The 22,141-nt window shown below is 51.7% G+C and overlaps 1 protein-coding gene across 2 annotated transcripts; it reads right to left on the bottom strand.

The window, feature by feature from the left end:
• Positions 1–6,536: 6,536 nt before the first annotated feature.
• Positions 6,537–15,766, bottom strand: LOC142909537 (uncharacterized). 2 transcript variants are annotated; one of them, XM_076059756.1, is made up of 7 exons: positions 15,674–15,766; positions 12,861–13,001; positions 11,822–12,181; positions 8,942–9,190; positions 8,331–8,481; positions 8,103–8,163; positions 6,537–7,604 (listed from the first exon to the last, which is right to left on the bottom strand). In XM_076059756.1, exons 1-5 carry the CDS (start codon positions 15,717–15,719, stop codon positions 8,357–8,359), a joined length of 921 nt encoding a protein of 306 aa, XP_075915871.1. In that variant the 5' UTR covers positions 15,720–15,766; the 3' UTR covers positions 6,537–7,604; positions 8,103–8,163; positions 8,331–8,356. The 2 variants fall into 2 exon arrangements, with proteins under 2 accessions (XP_075915871.1, XP_075915872.1); XM_076059757.1 differs by having other exon boundaries at positions 12,845–13,001; positions 15,674–15,763.
• Between the last annotated feature and the right edge of the window lie 6,375 nt (positions 15,767–22,141).

Genomic DNA, 22,141 nt, shown 5'->3' with positions numbered 1-22,141 from the left:
ACCCAGCGCACACTGCCCTCCACTTCACACTCCCAAAAGACCACGCAACACAGTTTTATTCCCCCACTAGCGAATTTTATTTACCTGTGATGGTATGGTCAGTGGAAGCTAATCTTTCCCTCGGAGGTCTTCGAGTCGATTTCCCCTACTGCTCGCCCCGCTCTCTATCCTGGATTTAAAACGGCTGAACTTACGCCTCTCTCACTCGTACTTACTTCTCCCCGATGTACTGACCGCTGTAAGGGAATGAGGCGGCGAGCCTGCCGATGCTGGAGTACGTCTCACGGACGTCTCGGATGGCTGACTCTCCTGCTCCCGGGACCGCAATGATCTTGAACAAGAAGAACCCCCCTGCTACCCCAATCCCCCTCCTTTTATCCTACCTACAACAAAGGCATTTTTGCTCTTTCAGACCCTTGGCCTCCCGTCCAATCAGGGGCTCGGATTCTCCCGCCCTATCGATGCCCAGATCCCAGCTCGGGTGACGTCGCCGCAGTGATCTCACCGACGTCCGCTCTCTGTTCTCCCGCTACCAGTCCACTGACCCGCGCTTGTGCGTGCGTGGCTCCACTCGCGGTGGTTCGATGGCCCTTGCCGTGACCATGCAACTTTAATATCAGGTCGCGGCGCCGCAGTGCATGTCAGCTACAGGGGGAAGATCGCCCAATTTCCCGGCCGCAGGAAACCATGAAGTTTGATCCCATTAGGGACTTCTGGACAAAAACCAATCAGCCGGGTGACCTCCCCTTCTGGCTCTACGTGGGGCGTGTGTACGTTCGTGTGGGGGGGAAGGGGGGGTGGTGAGGGTGCGCAGCGTCGGCGTCGACATCCCCCGGTGGTGGCTTTGCGGCGGTGGGCACGACCTCGGCAGAGCGGCCCTGCTGCAGCGGCCTCACGACTGTGCAGGGGCCAAAACGCGGACGTCTGAGAAGGCACCGGCTCCGGGAGAGTGGCAGGAAATCCGAGGCATCGGTGACGGCATCACGGTGGTGGGCGCGGCTCCGCTGCGGCGGCACCACAACTCCACAACATAACATTTAACACGTAAACGTGTGAATGTATTTGTGCAAAAGCTCTGAGGCCGTATCCAGACCACTGATAACTGAGTGTGTGCACAAATAGCAGTTATAATGAAAAATATTTGTAAGTAGTGCTTGGAATCAAGCTTTATTATAGTACCATACCTTGTTATCTAGAAACGTCACGGACTTCACTCCAGCCAGAATGAGGTTCTTCACAACCTCAGCTCCAAGCCCTTTCATCCCCACGATCTGCAGCTTGGAAGCCCTCAGTCTGCAGAGGACGATTTACCGTTATTGTCGTCAACGTACCAGCATCACCACCATCACAACCGTCACCAGCACCACCATTACCACCACCACTACCATCATCACCACCATCGTCACCATCATCACCATCATCACCATCATAACCATCACAACCATCACCATCATCACCACCATCATTAACATCGTCGACAATATCGCCATCACCACCACCATCAACTCTCTCACCTGACCTGGCGATGGCCCGCCACGTAATAAAATATCGTGTGGGAGGAGGATTCTCTGGTCCCTCTCCCCTTCCTCCCCTCCATGCCTCTCATTCCGTTCCTCTTCCTCCCCCCTCGCCTCTCTCCATCTCTTTTTTTTCGCCTCCTCACTCCTCTTCAATGACGAGCTTCTTCCTCCCTCTGCTGCTGCTGCTGCTTTCACTGCCCCTCTCTCTCTCTCCCTGTGCCATGCCTCTCTCCCTGCCTGCCTCTGTCACTGTCCTCTCGTTTTTTTAACGATCAGAAGAAACAAGATGCTCGCTGGATTCGGCAACTTGGTTCCGTTCATCATTTCGTTTTTTGGGGGATTTTTTTATGCTTTGTTTAACGTAACCCCACCCCCCCTTCTATTCTTTTCTAGGATTTTTTTTTATGTTTTTGTTTTTTCTTCATGGCTCGTGCCGCGCGGCCCCCCCGTGCCGTGAGGCGGAGCGCGTGGGCGGCGCAGCGCAGTACCGGAAGCCCAACCGGGGTTAATTCTCACAGGAGGCAGGGGATTAATTGTGTATGTCTGTGGATGTCTGTACGCATGTATCCGAACACCCGGATAAAATGGGAGGGGTGGGGCTGGGTGGAGAGGGGAGGGTGGGAAGTGGCTGGGTGGGGAGGGTGGGGCTGGGTGGGGGGTGGGAGGGGTGGGGCTGGGTGGAGAGGGGCTGGGTGGGGAGGGTGGGGAGGGGCTGGGTGGGGAGGTAGGGGCTGGGTGGGGGTGGGAGGGGTGGAGCTGGGTGGGGCTGGTCACCCCGTGGTGCCCTTACAAAACTCAACGTTTAACCTACTCACGCCGGCTTGTGCCCGCCCTCACAGACGGGCATATTTGCTCAATGCACCACGTGGTGCCGCCGTTGACCCTGGCCATTGACCGAGCAACCCAACGTTCCTACCAGCTCCCTCCGCAGGAATGTGTTTCAACAAAGTGCGATCACCACGCGTGTGCATCCACTAAAAAGCGCCATTGTCAAGCCACGCGCAAGCTTCAGCGCTTTTGAATTTAAAGACATCACACGAGACGGGGGGGGGTGGTGTGTGAGCCAGCAACCACGCCCGGCCGCCTTTGTCTCTCCCCCCCCCCAACCCCAGAGGGACCGGTTACGTCTTTGATGGTGTTGGGTAGGGCGCATCCGTGAGCGGGAATCGAACTCGGGTGTCTGTCGGGCGCCTCTCTTCAGATGTGTTTGGCCGTGAATTGATTTGTAGTTTGTTTTGGCTGCGCGCGAGTCTATGGGTCTCTGTGTGAGTCTGTGTGAGTCTGTGATTCTGTCTCTCCGTGTGAGTCGATGGCTCTGTGAGTGTGTGGCTCTCTGTGTGAGTCGATGACTCTGTCATTTTGTGGCTCTCTGCGTGAGTCGATGGCTCTCTGTGTGAGTCGATGGCTCTCTGTGTGAGTCTATGGCTCTGAGTCTGTGGCTCTCTGTGTGAGTCGATGGCTCTGTGATTCTGTGGATCTCTGTGTGAGTCGATGGCTCTCCGTGTGAGTCTATGTCTCTGATTCTGTGGCTCTCCGTGTGAGTCGATGGCTCTCCGTGTTGCAATCTAAACGTCGTGGTATTTTTTATTCACTTTATTTTTTTCTATCTACGTGACTTTACTGAAAAAAACAGAATATGAATAAGCGGTAAGGCTCTGTGTGAACGGACAGAAGTAAGAACATCACAAAACAATGACGTGAACAATTATCGACGGATCCTACTAATGTAGTGTGTCGTAGTGTATAGTGTAGTGTATAGTGTAGTGTATAGTGTGTAGTGTAGTGTATAGTGTAGTGTATATAGTGTGGTGTAGTATATAGTGTATAGTGTAGCATATATAGTGTAGTATATATAGTGTGTAGTGTAGTGTATAGTGTAGTATATATAGTGTAGTATATATAGTGTGTAGTGTATAGTATAGTGTGTAGTGTATAGTGTAGTGTATAGTGTAGTGTATAGTGTAGTATATATAGTGTATAGTGTAGTGTATATAGTGTGCAGTGTAGTATAGTGTAGTATATATAGTGTATAGTAGTGTATAGTGTAGTATATATAGTGTGTAGTGTAGTGTATAGTGTAGTGTATAGTGTAGTGTAGTATATATAGTGTGTAGTGTAGTGTATAGTGTAATGTATAGTGTAGTATATATAGTGTGTAGTGTATAGTGCGTAGTGTAGTATATATAGTGTAGTATATATAGTGTAGTGTATAGTGTAGTGTATAGTGTAGTGTCTAGTGTAGTATATATAGTGCAGGGGTCGGGAACCTATGGCTCGCGAGCCAGATGTGGCTCTTTTGATGATTGCATATGGCTCGCAGATAAAACAAAATATTCTCACTTGTTTTAATCCATCCATCGATTTTTCACTGCGCATGTCCTGTTCAGGGCTGCAGGAGCAATTGTCCATTATTTTAATTGGATGATACTGGCCTACGTTTGCCGTTGCTGGGTAAAACAGGTAAACGCCCCCTTTTGAATCAGTCTGAGACTGCGTCTGCTCGGTCATTAGCTCAAAGCTAACCCTTCGACGAAGAAGATGGCGAAAAGAAAAAAAGACGACGAGTATCGTACATTTCAGGACGAATGGACCGAAGAATTCGCCTTTGTGGAGAGAGCGGGTTCTGCGGTGTGTCTAATTTGCAATGACAAAATTACATCGTTGAAACGGTCGAATGTAAAGCGGCACTTCGACACGCGCCACGCTACCTTTGCATCAAAATACCCTGCGGGAGACAGCAGAAAGAAAGCGTGCCAAGAGCTTCTGAGCAGGGTGCAAGCTAGCCAGCAGCAACTCCGCGTATGGACCCGGCAAGGTGACTATAATTCGGCTAGCTTTGCTGGTTCTTTAGCAATAGTGAGGAACGGAAAACCATTCACAGATGGCGAGTATGCTAAAACGTTCATGCTGGATGTAGCCAATGAACTTTTTGATGATCTTCCGAACAAAGACAAGATAATCAAACGGATACAAGACATGCCTCTGTCGGCAAGAACTGTTCATGATCGTACCATCGTGATGGCAAACAAAGTGGAGGAAACGCAAGTGAAGGACATAAATGCAGCGCCGTTCTTTTCTCTGGCTTTGGATGAGTCAACAGACGTGAGCCATTTGTCGCAGTTCAGCGTGATTGCAAGATATGCTGTTGGTGACACACTGCGCGAAGAAAGTCTTGCTGTTCTGCCATTAAAAGGGTCCACAAGAGGTGAGGATTTATTCAAGTCTTTCATGGAGTTTGCTCAAGAAAAAAGTCTACCTATGGATAAACTTCTCTCAGTGTGTACTGATGGTTCTCTGTGTATGGTGGGGAAAAACAAAGGATTTGTGGCGCTTCTCCGTGAACATGAAAATAGACCCATCCTAAGTTTCCATTGCATTATACACCAGGAGGCACTTTGTGCTCAGATGTGTGACAGGCAGTTTGGCGAAGTGATGTCGCTGGTCATTCGTGTGATCAACTTTATTGTTGCCCGAGCCTTAAATGATCGCCAGTTTAAAACACTGCTGGATGAAGTTGTAAATAACTATCCTGGTCTGCTTTTGCACAGCAATGTGCGTTGGTTGTCAAGAGGGAAGGTGCTTAGCCGTTTTGCGGCTTGCCTGAACGAAATCCGGACTTTCCTTGAAATGAAAGGCGTCGGGCATCCTGAGCTAGCCGACACCGAGTGGCTCCTCAAGTTTTACTATCTCGTAGATCTGACTGAACATCTGAACCAGCTCAACGTGAAAATGCAAGGCATTGGAAATACAGTGTTATCCCTTCAACAAGCTGTATTTGCTTTTGAAAACAAGCTGGAGCTTTTCATCACGGATCTTGAAACAGGTCGTTTACTACATTTTGAAAAACTGAGCCAATTTAAAGATGCATGCACAGCAAGTGAGCCCATTCAAAACCTTGATCTCCACCAGCTAGCTGGCTGCACATCCAGTCTCCTACAGTCCTTCAAAGCACGCTTTGGAGAATTTCGTGAGCACACTCGTCTTTTTAAGTTCATCACCCATCCAAACGAGTGTTCACTGAACACAGCCGACCTGAATTACATCCCTGGTGTCTCCGTCAGAGATTTTGAAGCAGAAGTGGCTGACCTGAAGGCCTCAGACATGTGGGTGAATAAGTTCAAGTCACTGAATGAAGATTTGGAAAGAATCACACGACAGAAAGCGGAGTTGGCGAGCAAGCACATGTGGACAGAAATGAAAAAACTCCAACCCGAAGACCAGCTGATTCTCAAAACTTGGAACGCGCTTCCTGTCACATACCACACACTGCAGCGTGTGAGTATTGCTGTATTGACCATGTTTGGATCTACGTATGCATGTGAGCAGTTATTCTCACATCTTAAAAACATCAAGTCCAACCTACGATCACGTTTAATGGATGAAAGCCTCAACGCTTGCATGAAGCTTAACCTCACCAAGTACCAACCCGACTACAAAGACATCAGCAAATCCATGCAGCACCAGAAGTCGCATTAATGGTGAGTGTTATAACAACATTATTTAAAAGAATAAATTCAGAGGCTTATTATACTGACATTTAGTTGAATTCACTTTTAAAATATATTATATGGCTCTCACTGAAATAAATTTCCAAATGTTTTGCTTTCATGGCTCTCTTAGTCAAAAAGGTTCCCGACCCCTGATATAGTGTGTAGTGTATAGTGCGTAGTGTAGTATATATAGTGTAGTATATATAGTGTAGTGTATAGTGTAGTGTATAGTGTAGTGTCTAGTGTAGTGTATAGTGTGGTATACATAGTGTAGTATATATAGTGTGTAGTGTATAGTGTAGTGTATAGTGTAGTATACATAGTGTAGTATATATAGTGTGTAGTGTATAGTGTAGTGTATAGTGTAGTATACATAGTGTAGTATATATAGTGTGTAGTGTAGTGTGTAGTGTAGTACACTAGTACAGCACACTGGTGGGTTAGCGAGCCAAGCAACAACATTTGCACTCTGGATACCGTGACATTTCGCCAGCAATCACAACAACCAGCTTCATCAGGCGACAGCCACATTTGTACATTGATTTATTTACACAATCTAACCCGGCTGATATCGGTTCGCCGAAAACCAACAGCGTCAAACTATGAAAGTACCGCGGCATCGCGGGAGCGGCCGATGAAACTGGCCGGGTTCGGGGAGAAATAAAAAACTGAGACGCTGACGGGGCGCACGAAGGCTCACGGCGTTGTACGCGCCTCGTGACGCCGCTTGTTGCCTCGATAAAACAATAATATAAACCGCCGGCCGGCCGGCACATGTGGAACTCCCTTCGTGCCGGACGTCGTGACGGACCGTGCCGATGTCGCCGCTCGTTGACCCCCAGCCACGCGAGGGCGAATTTAAATTCTCCCCCCCCCACCCCCCTCTCCCTGGCTCCCTGGCACCATGCCCAATCGCCTCCCTTCCAACGGCACATGCCGGGGGAAAGCACTGGCAGGTGAGAGACCGTCACGAGTCTAAAATAAAATAATAAAAAACTGCGTCCAGTAACAGAGAGCTCTTTCGTAAAAAAAATCCCCCCCCCCAAAAAAACAAAAGTCAAAAGCCAAACTTTGGCACTGATTGTTGGGATCACACAACAACAACAAATCTTCTTGGTTCTTTCGGTGAAGTCACGTAGAAGGGAAATAATACAATAATAAAAATAAAACATAAAATAATAAAATTCTCACGACGTCTCGGCCACAACACAAGCAGCCGAAACGTCGGGAGAATCTTATCACGTTATGTTTTATTTTTATTAATTCCCTTCTACGTGGTGACTTTACCGGAAGAACAAAGAAGATGAATCCCTGCAGTCTCCGCTACAGTCCAGATCGTCGCACGCGGGGGTTCATCCGCTCGTGAAGCCGCCCACGGCGACAATCCCCAGCGTTACCCCGGCAACTGGAGGCACGGTAAGGTGGAGCACGGCAAGGTGGAGCACGGCAAGGTGGAGCACGGCAGGGTGGAGCACGGCAAGGTGGAGCACGGCAAGGTGGAGCACTCTCCCTCCTCGGGCACCCCCCCCCCCCCCCGCGCCGCTTCTCAAACATCTTCCTCCCCTTCCTCGTCGTCATCTTCGTCTTTGAAAACCTGCGCGGGTCAGAATAAATAAGAGAGACGGTGACCGACTCCACCCCCCCCCCCCCCACCCCTGGGGTGGCCAGAAGTTGCTCACCGCTCGCCCGCCCACCAATGGCTCCCTTTAAGAGTGTGCTCCTAATCTCAGCTCGTTACCTGTATAAAAGACACCTGGGAGCCAGAAATCTTTCTGATTGAGAGGGGGTCAAATACCTATTTCCCTCATTAAAATGCAAATCAATTTATAACATCTTTGACATGCGCTTTTCTGGATTTTTTTTGTTATTCTGTCTCTCGCTGTTCAAATAAACCTACCATTCAATTATAGACTGATCATTTCTTTATCAGTGGGCAAACGTACAAAATCAGCAGGGGATCAAATACTTTTTTCCCTCACTGTATACACTACACTACTATACACTACACTATACACTACACTATACACTACACAGAATACGGAGAGAGACACGGATGGAATGGGCCTCTGTGCGCGGGCGGTGTGCCACTCACGTAGCCAAGGTCGTCCTCCGCGTTTCTCCGCGGTGGCTTGGGGAGAGTGGGGGGTTCCTCCCTGCACGCATGTGGGTAGTGGAGGGGTGGTGGGGGGGTAGCGGGGGGGGGGGGGTGGTGAGGTAGCGGGGGGGGTGGTGGGGGGGGCACAGCGGCAGGTCGTCACACAGGTAACCCCGCAGGCACCGCCAACGTCCGCCCGACGTCCGAGAGAAGCGAGCGACTCACGTGGGGCCCCAGGGCTCGTGACGACGCTACCGCTGCCGGCGGCGGCGGCAGCAGAGCAGCAGATTGGCTGCCAGGGCGAGGGACACGGCGAGGATTGCGGCCGGAATGGCCCAGCTGGCCCAGCCCGCCGCCGCCGTCTCCGCCGCCTTCTCTGCGTGGCACAACGATCCCCCGCGTGGCGTTAGCGTGCTGCTGTAGCACGACGACAACAACCATCGCGACAACAACCACCGCAATGACAACACGCGCCAGGCTAGGTGCACTTTAAGGCTCGTGCTGCTTGCACCCAGGCGTTGCGGGTTGAGGGAGTGAGATGAAGGACAGACAGAGACAAAGTTCCCCCGTAAAAGCCCTAGCAGACTGTTGGGGCAGGTGCCGCTAGCGAGTATCAGCAACTATGAAGGCCTTGATTGTGACAAACGAGGGGATGGGTGGCCAGAACAGGGACACGCACACAGACAGGCACACACACACGCACACGGACTGATATGCATGCACACGGACACACTTGCATGCACACGCACACGGACAGACACGCACCAACACACATGGTTGCACACACACACATACTAGGACACACACGCATGCAACATTCAGAGATGCGAACAAACCTGTTTGTGTGTCGAGTTGCCTGTTCGGACCGAAAGTCGTGAGTTCAACTGGCGTGCAACAGACGGCGGTGGTGGCGTCTACATCTGTAGAACGTGAAGAACCAGTGGCATCTACATCTGTAGAACGTGAAGAACCAGTGGCATCTACATCTGTAGAACGTGAAGAACCAGTGGCATCTACATCTCCAGAAAGTGAAGAAGCAGTGGCATCTACATCTCCAGAAGGTGAAGAACCAGTGACATCTACATCTGCAAAACGAGAAGAACCAGTGACATTAACATCAACAGAATACGAAAAACCAGTGGCATGTACATCTGCAGAACGTAAAGAACCAGTGGCATCTACATCTCCAGAAGGTGAAGAACCAGTGGCATCTACATCTGCAAAACGAGAAGAACCAATGGCATCTACATCTGCAGAACGTGAAGAAACAGTGGCATCTACATCTGCAAAACGAGAAGAACCAGTGGCATCTACATCTGTAGAACGTGAAGAACCAGTGGCATCTACATCTGTAGAACGTGAAGAACCAGTGGCATCTACATCTGCAAAACGAGAAGGACAAGTGGCATCTACAGAATATGAAAAACTGGTGGCATCTACATCTACAGATTATGAAGAACGAGTTGCATCTACATCTGTAGAACATGAAGAAACAATGGGATCTACATCTGTAGAATGTGAAGAACCAGTGGCATCTACATCTGTGGAATGTGAAGAGAACGTGAAGAACCAGTGGCATCTACATCTGTAGAACATGAAGAAGCAGTGGCATCTACATCTATAGAAGGTGAAGAACCAGTGACATCTACATCTGCAGAACGTGAAGAACCAGTGGCATCTACATCTGCAGAACGTGAAGAACCAGTGGCATCTACATCTGCAGAGCGTGAAGAACCAGTGGCATCTACATCTGCAGAAGATAACGAGCTTTTGGTCTCTGTGTGAGTCTATGGGTTTCTGTCTGAGTAGACTATGGGTGTCTGTGTGATGAGTCTATGGGTCTCTATGTGAGTAGTCTATGGGTCTCTGTGTGAGTAGTCTATGGGTGTCTGTGTGATGAGTCTATGGGTCTCTGTGTGAGTAATCTATGGGTGTCTGTGTGAGTAGTGATGAGTCTATGGGTCTCTGTGTGATGAGTCTATGGGTCTCTGTGTGAGTAGTCTATGGGTGTCTGTGTGAGTAGTCTATGGGTCTCTGTGTGATGAGTCTATGGGTGTCTGTGTGATGAGTCGATGGGTCTCTGTGTGATGAGTCTATGGGTCCCTGTGTGAGTAGTCTATGGGTGTCTGTGTGAGTAGTCTATGGGGGTCTGTGTGAGTAGTCTATGGGTCTCTGTGTGAGTAGTCTATGGGTCTCTGTGTGAGTAGTCTATGGGTCTCTGTGTGAGTAGTCTATGGGTGTCTGTGTGAGTAGTCTATGCGTCTCTGTGTGATGAGTCTATGGGTGTCTGTGCGATGAGTCGATGGGTCTCTGTGTGATGAGTCTATGGATCTCTGTGTGAGTAGTCTATGGGTCTCTGTGTGAGTAGTCTATGGGTCTCTGTGTGAGTAGTCTATGGGTGTCTGTGTGAGTAGTCTATGAGTCTCTGTGTGAGTAGTCTATGGGTCTCTGTGTGAGTAGTCTATGGGTGTCTGTGTGAGTAGTCTATGGGTCTCTGTGTGAGTAGTCTATGGGTCTCTGTGTGAGTAGTCTATGGGTGTCTGTGTGAGTAGTCTATGAGTCTCTGTGTGAGTAGTCTATGGGTCTCTGTGTGAGTAGTCTATGGGTGTCTGTGTGAGTAGTCTATGAGTCTCTGTGTGATGAGTCTATGGGTGTCTGTGTGATGAGTCGATGGGTCTCTGTGTGATGAGTCTATGGGTCTCTGTGTGCGTAGTCTATGGGTCTCTGTGTGATGAGTCTATGGGTGTCTGTGTGATGAGTCGATGGGTCTCTGTGTGATGAGTATATGGGTCTCTGTGTGAGTAGTCTATGGGTCTCTGTGTGATGAGTATATGGGTCTCTGTGTGAGTAGTCTATGGGTCTCTGTGTGAGTAGTCTATGGGTCTCTGTGTGAGTAGTCTATGGGTGTCTGTGTGAGTAGTCTATGGGTCTCTGTGTGATGAGTCTATGGGTCTCTGTGTGAGTAGTCTATGGGTCTCTGTGTGAGTAGTCTATGGGTCTCTGTGTGAGTAGTCTATGGGTGTCTGTGTGATGAGTCGATGGGTGTCTGTGTGATGAGTCTATGGGTCTCTGTGTGAGTAGTCTATGGGTCTCTGTGTGAGTAGTCTATGTGGGTCTCTGTGTGAGTAGTCTATGGGTGTCTGTGTGATGAGTCGATGGGTGTCTGTGTGATGAGTCTATGGGTCTCTGTGTGAGTAGTCTATGGGTCTCTGTGTGAGTAGTCTATGGGTATCTGTGTGAGTAGTCTATGGGTGTCTGTGTGAGTAGTCTGAGTCTCTGTGTGAGTAGTCTATGGGTCTCTGTGTGAGTAGTCTATGAGTGTCTGTGTGAGTAGTCTATGGGTGTCTGTGTGATGAGTCGATGGGTCTCTGTGTGATGAGTCTATGGGCCTCTGTGTGAGTAGTCTATGGGTCTCTGTGTGAATAGTCTATGGGTCTCTGTGTGAGTAGTCTATGAGTGTCTGTGTGAGTAGTCTATGGGTGTCTGTGTGATGAGTCGATGGGTCTCTGTGTGATGAGTCTATGGGTGTCTGTGTGATGAGTCGATGGGTCTCTGTGTGATGAGTCTATGGGTCTCTGTGTGAGTAGTCTATGGGTGTCTGTGTGATGAGTCTATGGGTCTCTGTGTGGTGAGTCTATGGGTCTCTGTGTGAGTAGTCTATGGGTCTCTGTGTGATGAGTCTATGGGTCTCTGTGTGGGGCAGTGCCAATTCTCACCGATGACAGAGAGGTTGACCCTCCCCTCGAAGTTGCCGTGGGGGAAGGTGGCCACACGACAGAGGAAGAGGCCCCCGTCGCCATGACGCACGTCCAGCAGCTCCAGCGAGACGTCGCCGGGCGGCCCCCCACTGCGGAACCGCAGTCGGCCCGCGAGGGACGAGTTGGAGTACGCCGTGCCGTGCAGCGGGCTGAGCGCGGCCAAATTGGCCCCCGCCCAGACGTCGTCACGGGAGGCCTTCAGCCAGTTGGCCTGCACCACCACCACGGCCGCACCCCACAGGACGCAGCGCAGCACCGCCACCTTCTGGCCGACGACCGCCGTGACCTGGCCGTCCGTTTCAACACCCACACGAGGGGCTGGGTGGGAAGACCACACAAAGACCCACACACACAGTGCGCTAACCACTGCACCACCACTCCCCACACTCACACACACTGTGTGCTAACCACTGCACCACCACTCCCCACACACAGTGCGCTAACCACTGCACCACCACTTCCCACACACTCACACACACAGTGTGCTAACCACTGCACCACCACTCCCCACACACATACACTGCGCTAACCACTGCACCACCACTTCCCACCCACACAGTGCGCTAACCACTGCACCACCACTCCCCAAACACACACACAGTGCGCTAACCACTGCCCCACCACTCCCCCTTCACACACACAGTGCGCTAACCACTGCACCACCACTCCCCACACAATCACACAGTTCGCTAACCACTGCACCACCACTTCCCCTTCACACACAGTGCGCTAACCACTGCACCACCACTCCCCACACACACAGTGCGCTAACCACTGCACCACCACTCCCCACACACTCACACAGTGCGCTAACCACTGCACCACCACTCACACACACTGCGCTAACCACTGCACCACCACTCCCCCTGCGCTAACCACTGCACCACCACTCCCCACACACTCACTCACACACAGTGCGCTAACCACTGCACCACCGCTCCCCCCACAATCACACAAACTGGCACCCGATTTATCGATCACCTCCGGCTCTGTTCACCGTGGCTGCTGCACGTGACGAGGTGGTGGTGGTGGAGGAGGAGAGGCAGGATGAAGGAGAAGAGTAGGCCAAGTTTGTAGAGTTTCGACATCGCCATGAACCCCACACGCAGCCACGCGTTCTCCTCACCCAAGCCATGTGCTGAGAAAATCGATTCAAGGTTAAATTAAAACTCGGATCGATTCTATGGGGATAACAAATGCGAATTGATAGTGGTCAAAAATGAAGCCGATGGCATCGATCCCTATTGGGACTGCATTGGAATTGACGTTGGTCGTGAGTGGAAAATGTAATCGAATACATTTTCGATAACATGGGAATTATAGTGATTTGTTCTAATGAAATGGATTCACATTAGGACAGGTGTCTTTTATACAGGTAACAAGCTGAGATTAGGAGCACTCCCTTTAAGAGTGTGCTCCTAATCTCAGCTCGTTACCTGTATAAAAGACACCTGGGAGCCAGGAATCTTTCTGATTGAGAGGGGGTCAAATGCTTATTCCCTCATTAAAATGCAAATCAATTTATAACATTTTTGACATGCATTTTTCTGGATTTTGTTGTTGTTATTCTGTCTCTCACTGTTCAAATAAACCTACCATTAAAATTAGAGACTGATCATTTCTTTGTCAGTGGGCAAACGTACAAAATCAGCAGGGGATCAAATACTTTTTTCCCTCACTGTACGTATATTACTGAGTAGCGAAACTTTGGGGCTAATGATGTGAAGTGATAGGCAACTAAGCCATTAAAATAATCATATATGTTGAACTTTCGCACCGTACGTAGCCAACTGTGCTGATCGGATGTGCGGAACAATGTGTCGCAAGGTGGTCGGGCGGTGGGACAGGAGTTATGTTTATGAAACGGTGGCATGTGTGGCTCCAATTGGTGGGTTAATACGGTAGCTGGAAAATGCCATCTTTGCTTTGCCAGCATCAGTTGTTTATGGGCCAAGTGCTTTCCTGGAACATTTGGAATGCGGAGGCAATATCTTCATCAGAGCTTCTTCCGGGAGGTAGGAATGAAGTCCACTCAGCTTTTCTGCAGTGAGCATCCAACTCACAATCCATCTCACAATCAAGGCGATGAGTTCACACCCGAGTCTGGGATCAATTTAGCCCCTCATCTCTGCAAGCACAATAAAACGAGGATCCCATTATAGATAGCGGGTTGCCTTCGAGAGGACTGACTCCCCACCATGGGGAATGGGGAGTGTTCACCGCTGACTCAACGGAGGTGAGCACCACAGCGGCAGCCGTAACAATCGGCCACGAGTTTCTACATTACCACAAAGTTCCTGATTATAAATTCATCGCTTGCAACCTGAAACTGGGAACGCGAAAAAAAACCGCCCAAAGGTAGAGCTTTTTTTTTTTGCGGTAGAGGCGGGGGGCGACTTTTGGCCGAGATTACTTGAGACGAGGTCAACGTTAGACGACCCCCGTGTCCTTGACGACCCCACTCAGTCGACACACGGGGCCCAACTCTTCTTCGCTGTGCAGGAGAGGTCGGGGTCCACTTAGGCTATCGGCAAGTCTAAAGCCTCGCCCCGGTTTGCTTACCAGGACGTCTGCCCCACGACCGGGCTGAAGGTAATGTGGGACACAAAAAAAACACAAAGGTCCCCTCGTATAGCATTAACAGACTGTTGGGGCAAGTGCTGCTAGCCAGCGTCTATGAAGGCCGGCACTGTGGCACGCGAGGGGGTGGGCAGCACCACGCCCGGTCGCCACCTTTGTCTCCCCGCAGTGGCGATGTTTACACACCTCATCAGATACTAATTTGAGTCCGAGTCGACCTCGGGGAGACCCAGGACCGGTTCAGATAATCGTCACCGGTGTTGGCCGTGAGCGGGAATCGAACTTGGGCAGCCGGGTTCGTGATGCAGTGCACTAACTGCTACACTACATGGGACACAGATGCAGGCACACACACACACAAAGATACACACACACGCACACCAACACTGGGCGAAGTAATGAATACGATGAAATAGCGACGTCTTCTTCCACAGTCATTCTACTTATATGATTTGGGTTGCCATCTCTGAGGGACAAACCACTTAAACATATCGTGAGAATAATACGTTGTATGAGCTGAAAATGGGAGGAACCACGTGTTAATGCATCATCTCGTGTAGTTGTAATCTTACGTAACTGACAAAAAAACTAGACTTTTAACTTTCCCCGGGGGGAACAGTTTACTGGATTCCCAGCACAGCCACGATTATGGGAGAAAACCAGGACAAGGTGGCAACGCTATAACAACAACAATAATAATATAACCCAGACGTGGGTGTTGATGTCGTGGGGTCGCTTATGTCTGCAGCCGCACCAGTCGGCCAAATGGTCGCAACGCCGTGCGATGTAGGGAAAGGCGCCGCCGAACGCAACCCCCTCGTGGCGCACTTCAGAGGACTCAATGATCAACTTCGTTGGTCTCCGAGATAAACAGGATCAGCGCGCGCTGAATGGTTCGAGCGGCGTTGAACTTCTTCGCACGTGCGCACGTGGCGAACCACGCTCGCTGTGATCGTTCGCGCTGGCCGTCTTGTCATACGCGTAGGGGCATTTAAGCTGTCACGTCGTTCGTGCTGCTGTTGATCCGTGGGGGTGAAGGGGGAGGTGGAGGAGGGGGTTCCGTGAGGGTGCAGAAAACATAAATAGGCGGGCCCACTGCATGCGGTGTTCATTATGGACGCGCCGCGCCGGCTAAAGGACGGGAAGTCGTTTCACTCTTAGGAAGGAGGGGCATTGAGAGAGAGAGAGAGACGCACACGGAGCAAAGCTTAAGAAATGGAGACCTACTACCCGAAGGCGAAGGGCCTGGAAACGGGATCCGGCTCGGATGGAACATGCAGAGACGGATCTCCCGGCAGTCAGCCACCCACTCACCCACCCGCCCACTCACCCAGCCACTCACAACAACCGCCACTAATTGGCGGTGACGTCACCACGACGCTTGTGCCAGGCTCACGTGGTTAGCATTAATTAATTAAACCATCTCCACCTTCAATTAATTACTGCTTACCACGTGACCCTGGCACAAGCGTCGTGGTGACGTCACCGCCAATTAGTGGCGGTTGTTGTGAGTGGCTGGGTGAGTGGCTGGGTGAGCGAGCAGGTGAGTGAGTGGGTGAGTGGCTGAGAGAGTGGGTGAGTGGGTGGGTGAGCGTGTGGGCGACTGGGTGAGTGGGTGGGTGAGTGGGTGGTGAGTGTGTGGGTGAGTGGGTGGTGAGTGTGTGAGCGACTGGGTGAGTGAGTGTGTGGGTGGGTGAGTGACTGGGTGAGTGAGTGTGTGAGGTGAGTGTGTGAGCGACTGGGTGAGCGACTAGGTGAGTGTGTGGGTGGATTAGTGGGTGGGTGACTGTGTGAGTGAGCAACTGGGTGAGCAACTGGGTAAGTGAGTGGGTGTGTGAGTGTGCGTGCGACTGGGTGAGTGAGGGGGTGGGTGAGTGTGTAGATGAGTATGTGAGCGACTGGACGAGTGAGTGTATGAGTGTCTGAGTGAGTGGGTGGGTGAGCGACTGGGTGAGTGTCTGGGTGAGTGGGTGAGTTTGGCGCAGTAGGAGGCACAGGTGGTGCATCAGCCACTCATCTCAGTCAGTCGACCCGTGGCATCTGGGTCTGCCCCGTGACCTGCCAGCGGGCGTTCGACACTTCACGTGGCCTCAGGGTGCACATAGCCTGGCACAAGCGTCGTGGTGACGTCACCGCCACTTAGTGGCGAATGGCGGTTGTTGTTGTTGTCAAAAACAACTCCCTACCTCCACGTGGTGCCGGACAGTGCTGTGGGGTGGAGGGCCAATTCCAATCGGCCTCTTCTGTCAGGGCATTTGCGACCACTATAGTGGCTAATTAATTGAAGGTGGAGGGGCTGGTAACCCCTCCACCTTCATTTACTTAATTGAAGGTGGAGGGGTTACCCACTCACCCACCCACTCACCCAGACACTCACACATCCACCCACTCACCCAGTCGCCCACCCACTCACCCAGACACTCACCCAGACACTCACCACCCACTCACTCACCCGCCCACACACATCCACCCACTCACCCAGTCGCCCACACACCCAGCCACTCACAACAATCGTCACTAATTGGCGGTGACGTCACCACGACGCATGTGCCAGGCTCACGTGGTTAGCAGTAATTAATTAATTAAGCCCCTCTCCACCTTCAATTAATTAACCCCTCCACCTTCAATTGATTACCGCTAACCACGTGAGCCTGGCACAAGCGTCGTGGTGACGTCACCGCCAATTAGTGGCGATTGTTGTGAGTGAGTGGCTGGGTGAGTGGCTGGGTGAGCGAGCAGGTGAGTGAGTGGGTGAGTGGCTGGGTGAGCGAGCGGGTGAGTGAGTGGGTGAGTGGCTGAGAGAGTGGGTGAGTGAGTGGGTGAGCGTGTGGGCAACTGGGTGAGTGGGTGGGTGAGTGGGTGGTGAGTGTGTGAGCGACTGGGTTAGTGTGTGGGTGGGTGAGTGAGTGGGTGAGTGAGTGTGTGAGGTGAGTGTGTGAGCGACTGGGTGAGTGAGTGTGTGGGTGGGTGAGTGAGTGAGTGGGTGAATGAGTGAGTGTGTGAGGTGAGTGTGTGGGCGACTGGGTGAGTGGGTGGGTGAGTGGGTGGTGAGTGTGTGAGCGACTGGCTGAGTGAGTGTGTAGGTGAGTGGGTGAGTGAGTGAGTGTGTGAGGTGAGTGTGTGAGCGACTGGGTGAGCGACTAGGTGAGTGTGTAGGTGGATGAGTAGGTGGGTGACTGTGTGAGTGAGTGAGCAACTGGGTGAGCAACTGGGTGAGTGAGTGTGTGAGGTGAGTGTGTTGGCGACTGGGTGAGTGGGTGGGTGAGTGATTGGGTGAGTGGGTGGGTGAGTGGGTGGTGAGTGTGTGAGCGACTGGGTGAGTGAGTGTGTGGGTGAGTGGGTGAGTGAGTGAGTGTGTGAGGTGAGTGTGTGAGCAACTAGGTGAGCGACTAGGTGAGTGTGTGGGTGGATGAGTGGGTGGGTGACTGTGTGAGTGAGTGAGCAACTGGGTGAGCAACTGGGTGAGTGAGTGGGTGTGTGAGTGATTGTGTGTGCGACTGGGTGAGTGAGTGGGTGGGTGTGTGAGCGAATGGGTGAGTGTGTGAGTGAGTGAGCGACTGGGTGAGTGTGTGGGTGGGTGAGTGGTTGAGTGAGTGGGCGAGTCAGTGAGCAAGTGAGTGGGTGAGTGAGTGGGTGAGCCAGCAGGTGAGTGATTGGGTGAGTGGCTGAGTGAGTGGGTGAGTAAATGGGTGGGTGAATGTGTGAGTGACTCGGTGAGTGAGTGGATGAGTGAGGAGGGGTACTGCGGAGGGTGGGGGGGTGTACAGGGGGTGAGGGGTAATGATTATTATACAAGGCGGTCCAAAAGTTAGGACACAGTTTCTTGGGTTTCTCTTTAAGTTCATTGTCATTTTTCGAGTTTATAAAGTTTAACACGTAGGCTTTCGCGACCAATATTCATAATAAAGGTTTTTGGGTTAGATCGCGTTATTTATAAATGTGTCGTAACCCTCCACCACCCGACACGGCCAATCAGCAAAAAAAGTGTCACGTTGACAAAAGACAAATAGTTCACTACTTTAGCCCACCGGTGTGTTAAAGAGTGAATCCACAACATTTACAGTTTGAGTAGTGTGACGTTTCGCTGGTAATTACATCCAGCATCATCGGGCAATTTGCCAGAATGGTAAAGCCCTCTCCACTTGCTCCCGGTCTTAAATAGAGCAGCAGCAGGGTGACGTCATCATTTAACTCATATCAGGTGCAGTGATTTGAGGCGGAGGGGGGGGTATTGTAATTATATAATCGAATAGTAATCAGTCAATGGTTATGATTAGTAATGAGTTGTAGATTAGTAATTAGTTGTAATGTGTTAGTGATTATATGCTATGTTAGTAATCCGTTAATTAGTATGTGTTTCCCCTATAAGGAATTGTAATATGTATTATTTAATAATACGCTTCCAGGCCGCACTAAGCCTGTAGCTTTTAGAGCGATTAAAGTTATTTTTATTCCTCTCAATTTCAATGGATTCTCTAATTAGTCTTTGCCAGTAATAATTAGTTTTACACAACACTTCAACGTTATCAAAATGAATTGAGTGTCCTTGTTGACAAGCATGTTCTGCCACTGCCGACAGTTGTGTTTGAGATAATTTAATATTTCTCTGATGTTCTTTTAGTCTTACGCTGATGTTACGTCCCGTCTGTCCAATATAGCATCTGCTACATAAACAATCCGATATACACCTTCTGTTGATAATTTAGGTAATGCGTCTTTAGTGCAAGATACTAGTTTTTGAATTTTGTGTACTGTACCAAATCTTACTGTAATGTTTTGCTTTTGCAAAACACGGGCTAATTTGTCAGTTACTCCTGAGATATATGGAATTTTTATTGTTTTAACAATCTGATCGCTTTCAGCAGTATTGCTTTGCGATCGTGATTTGGCATTCAGTGCTCTGTTGATTTGAGCATTATTGTAGCCATTCTGTCGTAGTGCGTCTTTAACATGTGTAGAGGTGTTAACTACGCGCTGTTGCGTAACCTGCGTTGCCACCAGGGCGGTGCAGCATTACCCCTGGGTACAACGGTTGGGGTCAGTCGAGGTGAAACGGATCGTGGCCAGGGTTTGGGGCGAACCAATCAGACAGTTCCACGTGGGAATGTGTGATTGGTTCTGCCTGGCCACGAAGGGGTATAAGACGGGTGACCCAACGGACCTCGGGGAGTTCTCTCCCTGCACGAAGACAGAAGACTGGGCTGAAGCCTAGCTAGGACCCTGGACCAGCCTCCCAGCCCTTCTAAGGGCTAAGGCTCGGCATACCCAGTGGTCAGGACCCACCGGGCCAGCGGTGGGTCAGATAGCCTCCCCTAGGTCCTAGCCGGAGGACTAGGATAGCGGTAGACGTGTGAGTCCCGCCAAGTCCGGAGGTTGTACCTCCTTAGGTATCAAGGAGGTTAGCGGTAGACGTGTGAGTCCCGCCAGGTCCGGAGGCTGTACCTCCCTAGGGTATCGGGTGAGGGGACCGAATATCCCTCTGTGTGTGTTAAGCGTTGTATAAGGAAATAATACAATAAACAGAGTGTGCCTCCTAAAGAAGTCTGCTCGTCCTTACAACACTACAACTGGAGTCAGAAGTGGTTGGAAATGGAAACCAGAAGTTCAGCCCACGCGCGGAGCCAGAACGAAGATAACGCTGTCTCACCTCCAAGCACCGCCAGCTCCGCTGAAAACGCTGCCGTGTTGACGGCCGCCCAGCCACCGGTTGAGCAGCCGGTTGCTCCCCCTGCCATGGGGGACGGACTCAGGGCAGCACACGGCCGTCTCGCTCAACTCCTACACACCGCGGCCTCCATTCTCGAAGAGATCAACTTGGAGGTTGCGGGCGGGCCGAGTCAGCCGCCGGCGGACGTTCCCGCCATCGGCCGGGGCAGACATTTTGATTTTCCCGCCGGGGAACCACGTGATTCCGCCGGAAGTGGAAGCCAGGGGCATCCTGGGAACGCGGGGGGCCAATCACAACCCGCAACGTCATCAGCACGCGACGTGTGGATTCAAGTTCCTCAGCGGACGCCGCGTCATCACTGTACCGACACGGTACAGTAGACTCTATCGGCCGGGAAATCGCCGATCTCCGGCTCGAGACGGTACAAGCTGAGGGGGAGACGACGTCCGCCCTCCAACAACGCCTGCCCATCTTCCGAGAATTCACATCTGAAGGGGGCGACTGGGCGGCGTTCCAGCGTCGCTTCCTGAGCCACCAAGAGATGGTGGGCTGGTCGGACGCACAGGCGCTCCGAGCACTACCGGCCACTTTGGATGACGACGCTCTCGCCTCGCTCCTCACCATCCCCAGGCAACAAAGGGCGACTCTTCAATCGGCCCTCCGACGGATGTCCGACGTGTACGGGCCTCCATCCGACGTCCGCAGCCAATTTTACGACAGGCGACGCCGCCCTAAAGAGTCTCCGTTGGCATTCCGGACCGCTCTACTGGCGATGGCAAGAGCGGGTTACCCTCGCATGGACGACGAGGCCATCGATGCCATCGTTCTCCAGAAGATGCTGGAGCTGGCGCGCGAGCTGCGCATCGTCATCCAAGCGGTGGACGACGACAGTATGTGCTCGCTACGAGCCGCTCGGTGCATCCACGCACATCTGCTGCTCCACACGGAATCGACCATCGCCGCCTCGGCTTCGACGTCGGAGCCTGCCAGCAGGGACGCCGAGTTCTCCCCCGACCGGGCCTTCATGGCGACCAGGTCAACGGGCCGGCGATCGTCCGACCACGCTGGTCGCCGCAACGACCAGCAGCGGGGACGGCCTGCTCCACGCGGCGACGTGACGTGCTTCAACTGTGGCCGACGAGGCCACATCTCCTCTGACTGCCGTGCGCCTCAACGACGCCCCTCCGCATCCCGGGGCCAGGACTACAGGACGTCCACGGCATCGCGGCAAAACCAGGCAAGTCGCGACGCCTCTCACGCTCGGCCCTCATTCACACCATACACACTGCAACGCACCATAAGAAGGGCTCGCGATTCGGCGTGTGATGGGGGGTATTCTGGCGTTTGTTCGCGGCCACTCGGACATGGGCAGTGGTCTGAGTTGGCCCATAGGGTAGTCGCGGCGACGGCAGGTTCGTCCGTGGTTGTCGGATCAATCGAGGGTGTGGAATTTCGCGTGTTGGTCGATACTGGTGCGTCGGCTACGATCATTTCGGATCTGATTTACAATATACTGCCCGTACGATGCCGCCCCTTGGAACGGGTTTCTATCCTGTGTTTCGCCGCTAATGGCAGTTCACTTGGCATTATTGGGCAAATTCGGGCGCAAATTTCCATTGGAGACATTAAATTAGCAGGGCCTATTTTGGTCTCTTCTTCCCTCGCCGTGCCGTGTTTGTTAGGCACTGATTTTCTCACGAAAATGCCTATTAAGATCCTTGTAGATCAAGGCTGCATCGAACTCCCGTCGGGTCGACGGATGGCGTTCTTGCCCACACCCTCACATCTGCGCATGGCTAGTGCCTCGGTGCAGGCGTTTGTTGCGAGCACAGTCCGCATTCCGCCAGTGACACAAATGCTCGTGCCCTTGCAACTTAAAAAACCGCTAGCCCCGGAGGCCTCGGCACATGGCATTTTGCTGGGGCCTTCAAACGCAGCTGCTAAGGGGTTAGATTTGGTGGCTGCACAGACCCTCGTAGCAGCCGACAGGGAGCCGTTCTTGCAGGTTTTGAATGTCGGATTGTCCACAA

This window comes from Petromyzon marinus, unplaced genomic scaffold, assembly GCF_048934315.1.
Source record: "Petromyzon marinus isolate PM22_M1 ecotype Great Lakes invasive population unplaced genomic scaffold, UKy_Petmar_22M1.pri1.0 PM_G_Scaffold_124, whole genome shotgun sequence".
NCBI classification, from domain to species: Eukaryota; Metazoa; Chordata; class Hyperoartia; order Petromyzontiformes; family Petromyzontidae; genus Petromyzon; species Petromyzon marinus.
The sequence above is the reverse complement of the archived record's forward strand: the minus strand, read 5'-3'. Positions and strand labels throughout refer to the sequence as shown.